Genomic DNA, 7616 nt, shown 5'->3' on the forward strand with positions numbered 1-7616 from the left:
GGGTGGCCAAGGTGGGCACAGGCATGTGCTCTCTTGGTCATGCAGGCGCTGCGCCCGCCTTCATGTGGGACTCTGCAGCGCAGTAGCACACACACACAACGCACACACACAACGCAGACGCATGCCGCATGCCCATCGCTGGCCCGCCCGCCGCCGCGCCCCTGCAGCACATTGGCAGCGCCTGCCAGCTGGTGGTCATCTGCGGGCGCAACGCCAAGCTGGTGGACCGGCTGCAGAGCAAGTGAGGCCCGCAGCGGAGCCGGGGGCGAGCGGCGGCACCAGCAGCAGCAGCAGCGGCACCAGCAGCAGCAGCGAGCGGCAAGGCAGCTGGCCCGCCCCTGCCTGCTGCGTGTCCATCGGATCCCACACTTGCGCATGCGTCAGACAGCGCTGCCCACGCTGTCGCCCAGCCCCTAGCCCTCTCATCCTTGCACCTCTTCCCCCACTCCCCCCCGCGCAGGGCCTACCCCCCCGGCATGCACGTGGTGGTCAAGGGCTTTGTGACCAACATGCCCGAAATCATGTCGGCCTCGGGTGAGCCCCAGCCCCTGCCGGCTGGCCCGCCCGCCCTGCCCGCAGCCGCTTGTGCCTGCCGGCGCCGCACGCCGCCGACGCCTGCGTGCGGCTGGCGAGTCGCCCGCCGCGGCCCCCGCCATTCGCGCCACCCGTTGCTGCGCACCACACCACACCGCGCCACGCCACGCCACGCCGCACGCGCCGCGCCTGGCGCCTGTGCCCCCGCAGACGTCATCATCACCAAGGCGGGCCCCGGCACCATCAGCGAGGCGCTCATCTGCGGGCTGCCCATGGTGCTCAACGCCTTTGTGCCCTGCCAGGAGGAGGGCAACATCCCATACGTCACAGACAACAAGGTGGGGCGCAGGCGGCACGGGCGCAGGCGGCGGGGGCGCAGGCGGCCCAGCGGGCACCCTGGGGCGCAGGCCGGGGCCCGTTCACATGCGGGTCGACAGCGGCTGCTGACGCCCCCCGCCCTGGCTTTGGCGGCACTGCGCCGCAGGTTGGCGTGTTTGAGAAGAGCCCCCAGAAAGCGGCGCAGGTGCGTGGCGCCGCGGCCCGCCCGCCAGCCCTGCTCGGCGTGTGCGGAACGGTGCCGAGCAAGCACCCAGCTGGCCACCCCCACCTGCTGTCCGTGCTGCCCTGCTGCCGCAGATCATCCAGGGCTGGCTCGGGGAGCAGGCGGAGGAGTTTCAAGAGATGCGGCGGCGGGCCAAGGCGCTGGGGAAGCCGCACGCGCTCTTCGACATCTGCCGCGACCTGGCCACCCTGGTGCCCACCGACGCCGCCGCGGCCGTGCCCGCGCTGGCGGGCGCGTGAGGCGGCGGCGCTCGGCAGAGGGGCTGGCGCGCAGGTGCCGGCGCGTGGCCCCAGCTTGCATGCGCTGCCGAAAGGCGCGCTCGGCGAGCAGGTGCGGCAGGGCGGCGTCCTGCTGCTGTCCGTGCACTGCAATACACGTTACATCTCTTCTTTTGGTTTGCTGGCATTGCATCTCAACCCCCATCCCCGCTTTGCTTGGTCCCCTTCTTCCCTCACTCCGGCCCACACCGTGCCTTACGGCAGATGTTTTTGTGCTCGGCCTGCAGAACTGCCCTTTTTCCGTAATGCTGCTATTCTCACTGCGTGATAAAATTGGTTTGGATCACATCATGATGCATCCACTTGTGAGCACTCGGTGATTTCATGCGGCGAATGGCGGCACCGTGCGGGCGGCGACCTGGCGGTGGCCAAGACATGAGCCGGCTCGCTTATTTTGCTAATTCTCGCTCCTGACTGTCGCGTAGTGACTAAACTGCCCGCATGAATGGGCTTGCTGCATATCATCCGAAAAGTCAAGTGCAAGGAGCATGAAATCCGCCTGCTGCTAGTGTGAGTGGCCGCTTGGGCTGCCGACTGATAACGGGGAACCACTGTCACAATGGGCACTGCTGCACTGCCGCAGGGGGCTGGACAATGCCGGCAAGACGACGATAGTGAAGCGGATCAGCGGGGAGGACGCCAGCACCGTCAGCCCCACGCTGGGGTTCAACATCAAGACGCTGGAATTCGGCGGGTGCGTGCGGCGGCGTGCCGGCAGCAGAGTTGACCGACCTGCCGCCGCCGCTGGCACCACGCCGCCGCTGGCCAGCGCCTCACTAGTGCCCTGTCCCTGGTCCTGCCGCCGCCGCAGCTACCAGCTCAACGTGTGGGACGTGGGAGGGCAGAAGACGCTGCGGCCCTACTGGCGCAACTACTTTGAGCAGACGGATGGGCTGGTGTGGGTGGTGGACAGCACCGACCGCCGCCGCCTGGCAGACTGCGCAGAGGTGAGGCTGGCCATCCGAGGTGGTGGCAGCAGGGTTGAATTGATGCTGGCTGCTGTTCGTCGCAGCCAGGGCTGGCTGGGGTAGCGGGCTCTGCGTGCTGATGGGGCTAGTGAGCTGCTGCCACACACAGCGGAGCCGCCCCAACCGCCGCCCCAACCGCTGCTTGGCAGGAGCTGGGCAAGCTGCTGCTGGAGGAGCGGCTGGCGGGCGCCACGCTGCTCATCATGGCCAACAAGCAGGACGTGCCGGGGGCGCTGAGTGCAGAGGCGATCCGGGAGGTGGGCGGGCTGACGTGCGGGTGATGGGGGGGTGGGCGTGGCCGGCACATGTGCATGCTCGCTTCATGCTTCCTTCCGAGACGGTCTGGTTGGCTTCCCAGCTGGTCCTGCCGCTGCACACGCATGCCCCAAGCCTTTGTTGTTGCCTTCCCACCGTGGCCCTCGCAAGTGCAGGCGCTGCAGCTGGACTCGCTGGTGGGGCGCCAGTGGAGCATCGTGGCATGCAGCGCGGTGAATGGCAGCGGGCTGCTGGAGGGCTTCCAGTGGATGGTGCAGGATGTGGCGTCACGCATATACCTGCTGGATTGAGGGGCTACGCAGCGGGCCAACGCCTGCACGTTGGAGTGCCCGCCTGCCTGCCACCTCGTTGCCCGTCCCGTATCTGACACTGCTCCACAACACTGCCCGCACTTCAATCGGAATCACCCCCAATCATGCTTCACAGACTATTTTCACCTGAAATCATGCAATTGGAGCTGGAGTTTGCCCCATGCATTTTGGGCCACCAGCCCGCCGCCGCCAGCTCAGCGTCGCCGCTAGTACATGGCAGCCCGCAATGCCGCTTTCCTCGCCCTTTTGCTTTGGGCCATTTTGTGTCAGCCACAGCAACCATGCAGTGTGTGACAGTCTCACTTTTGGCGGGGTCAGCCCCCATGGGGGCGGCCATCGCAGGCAGGAAGCACAATGCGGCCTTGGTGCAGCGATCAGGGCTCCCCAGACGCCTGCTGAGCGCGCGTAGCGCCACCCCAGGTCAGGGCCCGCCCCAACCCCTCGTGGCCAAGGGCTGGGAGCCGCCGCTGTGTATCGGGCCTGGCCGTCTGGCATCGGCATTGGTGGATAATGACGGCGGGGGAGACTGCGAAACGCCCTGGCGGCCTCTCCTACCCTCCGTCGCAGCGCCTGCCGCCAGGCGCTTCAGCCCCGCACATGCGGCGGGCCGGATAGGGCTTCCTACCTTTCTCCCTGGCTCCCCTGGGCCGGCACATTTGCCCCCATTGCCTGCATGTGCCCAACCCCTCGCCGCTCGTGCCCCCTCGCAGGCCGCCAGCGCGGCGGCGCCCTGGTCTGCCACGCCGTGGCGGCGCCGCCCGCTCCGGTGGCGGCGGCCGAGGAGAAGGTGCTGTCGACCTCCCGCTTCGACGACGCCGGCATCACCATGCACGTGGTGAAGCGCACGCAGCAGGGCGCATCCGGTCCCGCAGTGTCGTACTGCGTTGAGGTTGCCAGCGACCAGCCGCGGCCCCAGCTGGTGCTGCACTGGGCGGTCAACGACTGGGCGCTGCCGGCGCAGGTGGGCGGCTGGGCGGCACGGCTGGGCGGCTGGGGCTGGCAGCAGCAATGGCTGGGGTTTCTGTCCTGCGCCGCTCGGTCCGGCAGCTGCAGTTTGGGAGCCTGCTGAGGAGTAGCCGGCATGCGGGGCACCATCAGGGCATGCCGCGTTCGGGGCAGCCTGCTGCCGCGTGCAGCCGCCCGCACTCGCGCCTGTAGCTTTTGGCCGACCTGCTGTGTTTCCTGCGTGCTTGGCGGCCGCCTGGCTGCAGGACTGCTGGCCCCCGGGCACCAACCAGGCGGGCGATAAGGCGGTGCAGACGGCGCTGTCCGACGGCCGCCACCTCACCCTGACCTTCCCTGAGGACACCTGCCCCGGCCGCGTGGTGTTTGTGCTCAAGGAGGGAGAGAAGTGGTACAACAGCGGCGGCGGCGACTTTGTGGCACACCTCAAGCCGCCGGGCGTGGACGGTGCGTGCGGCTGCCTGCCGTGCAGCTGGCTGTCCATCACCTGGCTGCCGCCGTCACCGCCAGGGCACAGCCCCGCGGCAGCCCAACTGCTCCATAGCGTGTGCCGCCGCTCCGCACTGCACATCCCCTGCCCCGCTGGCCTTCACCGCACCGCCGGCCTCGCCGCGGCGCCTGTGCAGAGGTTCTGGAGAAGGTGCTTCAGGAGGAGAGCCAGAACACGCACTGGTCGCTGTTCAACCGCTTTGTCATGGCCGCACAGATGCTGGACGCCGCCGACGCCGCGGGTGCGCTGAGGGGCGCTCCTTGGCCAGCTAGCGGTGGGGTGGGGCGTGTGCCCACGCAGCCCAGGCTGCCTGCGAGTCGCGGCGCGGAGCAGCAGGCGGCTCGCGCGACCCGCGCAGGCGCTCAGCTGTCGTGCCCTGCTCCTCCCGCCCCCGCAGGCCCCCGCGGCATGGGCTTCTTCTTCACCTGGCTGCGCCTGAGCACCATGCGCCAGCTGGACTGGTGGGTGGTACGGCCGCCTGGCCGGCTGGCTGGCTGGCGGAATGGCTGACCCACTGTGCACCCGGGGCGTGGCACGGCAGCGGCCTGCTCGACCGCTGTCTCTGCCTGCCTGCCCAGCTGTACTTGCCCACCTGTACCTGCCCGCATGTACCACCTGTACTGCAGGTACCGCAACAGCAACTACCAGAGCAAGGACATTGCGCACGTGCAGAAGCACCTGGCTGAGCGCATGGCGTACAAGGTGGGTGGGTGGGGGGTGAGGGTGGCATGGTACTGGTGGCGTGCCAGGCAGCTTGGCGGCGAGCAGCTGCGAGGTGGCACCTGGGATGCGGCAGCACCGGCGCTGGTGCCTGGCACACCCGTCCCCCTGGTCCACCCCACGCGTCCTGCTGCTCCCGTGTCGCAACACCCTGACGGCACACCCTGCGGCCGCCATCCCCCTGCAGGCCCGCACCGCCGACGACCCGCTGTGCCGCCTGTTTGCGCGGCTGACGCTGGCAGGCCTGCCGCGCGGCGGCGGCAACGGCGACGACATCCGCATGGGCATCCTCAACATCATGCGCGCCAACGGCATCAAGGAGGGACACCGCCCGGTGAGCCCGCAGCCCCGCCGAACCGCCTGCTGCCGTGCTGCGCGCTGTGCTGCCCGCGTCGTTGCCTGCCCTGTCGCCTGGCCCGCCCGAGGAGCGCTGTGCCGGCCTCGTTGGCGGCGCTCGGCTCATGGCTGCCTGCCTCCCTGCGCCCACCGCCTTCTTGCCTGCAGGGCATTGAGGATCACTTCCTGGAGCAGGTGGGCTGGCTGCACCGGGAGTGGGTGGCTTGGGAGGTTGGGGGCGGGCATTGGGGCCTTGCTGGGATGATGGCTATTGGGGCCCCAATCCATGCGCCAGCTTGGCGGGCCCGCCCTCACGTGCTTCCCCCCCCCGCGCCCGCCTGCTTGCGCCCCGCAGTGGCACCAGAAGCTGCACACCAACACCACACCCGAGGACGTCACCATCTGCGAGGCATACCTCGCCTTCCTCCACTCCAACTCCATGGATGAGTTCTGGTGGGCTGGCTGGCTGGGGGGGAGGGGAGTGTGTGGCGGTGGTGTGTGTGTTGTGTGTTGTGTTTGTGTGGTGTGTTTGGTGTTTGGTGTCTGTCCATGTGTTGGTTCGTTTTGGGGGAGAGTCCGGTGCCATGCTTGCGCTGGTTTCGGTTCTGGCGTTGCGCCTCACAGCCGCCGGTTGCGCCCCCCCCCCCCTGCGCCGCAGGCGTGTGGCCTGGGAGCGCGGCTCGCTGACCCCGGAGCGGCTGGCCAACATGGACCACCCCATCACCGGTGCGGCAGGGTGGTGCGGTGGCGGTGGTGGTGGTGGTGGTGTGCATGCATGCATGCGTGTGGTGTGTGCGGCGGGCAGGCGGGTGTGAGCGAGTCGGTGCCAGCCGCCTGCTAGGCCCCTGGCCTCACCGCCGCCCTGCGCATCCCACCCCGCCTCACCCGCGTGCACTGTGCGCTGCCGCAGGCTACCCCTGCCACCTGCCCCACCTGATCGACCCCTTCAAGCACTACCTGTGGATCCTCAAGACCACACACTCGGGTGCGTGTGTGCAGGGGAGAGGACATGCAGAGCTGGGAGGGGAGGCTTCGAGCCGAAGTGCCTGCAGACTGGGCTGACCTCCAGTGTGCAGGGCAGGGCCTGCGCAGCACCCCGGGAGCCTCCTGCGCCGCCTGGCGCAGCGTGCTGGGGCCGGTGCACTGCCCCTTGCGTTGAAGCGCCCTCGCGTGTACTGCCGTACGGTACCGTAGGCGCCGACCTGGACACCAGCTTCACCATGGCTCAGGGCCTGCTGGACGGGGACCTGGCCTGGAACATCGGCGGTGCGTGTGGGGGGCGCCGCACCGCATACATGCGCCTGTGTTAGGCACACGCGTTGGGGCTGTGGCAGAGGCTGACTGCTCGTCCACCCCACCTCTGCCACCACACGCGCACACACACCTGCGTTACCCCGCCCCCCCCACCCCAATCCACCACCACCACACACACACACCTGCCCCCCAACCCCGCACCCCACCCCACCCCTGCCGCAGACATGCTGAAGAACCGTGGCGAGTGGTGGGTGCCCGGCAAGATTGTGGAGCTGCGGCACCGGCTGAAGCCGTACTGGCAGGCCGAGGGCTCCTCCCGCGACATCTTGCTCCTCGACATCGCCCTCGACAACTACTTCCGCCTGTGCGTGGAGCGCACAGACAAGGGCGCGCTGAGCGGTGAGGCGGCGTCCTGGCGGGCGGCGCCGGCAGGGGCGGGGGTGCGTGGTGTGCGGGAGTGTGTGCGTGCCCCTGCGTTGCGTGCGCTTGACGGTAAATGTGTTGGCGGTGGTGGATGTGGTGGTGGTGGTGGTGTGTGTGTGTGTGTGTGTGTGTGGAGGGTTTGATGGTGGGCGAGGAGCTGACCTCTCCCCGCGGCCCCTGCCCCTGCGCTCACCCCTGCCCTTGCCCCGCCCCTCCCCCTTCGCTCCCCCCATGCAGGCGACGACCTCCTCAGCCTGGCTGTGCTGGTGCTGGACAACGCATCGGTGTCTGCTGAGAGCGCCGAGCTCGACCAGTGCCTGGCGCTGTGGCGACGCCTGCAGGAGGACGGCGCCGCGGGTGGGTGGCAGGCTGCGTGGTGGTGGGGGGGGGGGGGGCGCGCAGGCCGTGGCCCCGGCTGTGGCGAGTGACCGAGCGCGGTTGTTTGCGGGTGTGAGGTTGTACTTGTGTGTGTGCGTGCTGGCGGGGCGCCGGGAGGCAGGG

At 69.1% G+C, this 7616-nt stretch overlaps 2 protein-coding genes across 2 annotated transcripts in view; both read left to right on the top strand.

Moving 5' to 3' along the window:
- Positions 1 to 1819: 1819 nt before the first annotated feature.
- CHLNCDRAFT_24653 (hypothetical protein) lies at positions 1820 to 2908 on the top strand (the record flags this gene model as incomplete). The annotated part of the gene is made up of 5 exons (XM_005846587.1): positions 1820 to 1884; positions 1958 to 2068; positions 2186 to 2321; positions 2492 to 2599; positions 2774 to 2908. 5 exons carry the CDS (start codon positions 1820 to 1822, stop codon positions 2906 to 2908), a joined length of 555 nt encoding a protein of 184 aa, XP_005846649.1.
- Positions 2909 to 3252: 344 nt separating this feature from the next.
- The window catches only part of CHLNCDRAFT_135335 (hypothetical protein), a gene marked incomplete at both ends in the record, with an annotated part of 9193 nt that continues 4829 nt past the window's right edge, over positions 3253 to 7616 (top strand). Inside the window, 14 exons of the mRNA XM_005846588.1 lie at positions 3253 to 3349; positions 3640 to 3890; positions 4141 to 4339; positions 4519 to 4623; positions 4780 to 4843; positions 5009 to 5084; positions 5290 to 5436; positions 5607 to 5633; positions 5794 to 5891; positions 6097 to 6164; positions 6349 to 6423; positions 6633 to 6704; positions 6915 to 7091; positions 7353 to 7476. Of these exons, the coding sequence (XP_005846650.1) occupies positions 3253 to 3349; positions 3640 to 3890; positions 4141 to 4339; positions 4519 to 4623; positions 4780 to 4843; positions 5009 to 5084; positions 5290 to 5436; positions 5607 to 5633; positions 5794 to 5891; positions 6097 to 6164; positions 6349 to 6423; positions 6633 to 6704; positions 6915 to 7091; positions 7353 to 7476 (1580 nt within the window). The remainder of the gene's footprint in view (positions 3350 to 3639; positions 3891 to 4140; positions 4340 to 4518; positions 4624 to 4779; positions 4844 to 5008; positions 5085 to 5289; positions 5437 to 5606; positions 5634 to 5793; positions 5892 to 6096; positions 6165 to 6348; positions 6424 to 6632; positions 6705 to 6914; positions 7092 to 7352; positions 7477 to 7616) is intronic.

This window comes from Chlorella variabilis (assembly GCF_000147415.1).
Source record: "Chlorella variabilis unplaced genomic scaffold CHLNCscaffold_13, whole genome shotgun sequence".
Taxonomy (NCBI): domain Eukaryota; kingdom Viridiplantae; phylum Chlorophyta; class Trebouxiophyceae; order Chlorellales; family Chlorellaceae; genus Chlorella; species Chlorella variabilis.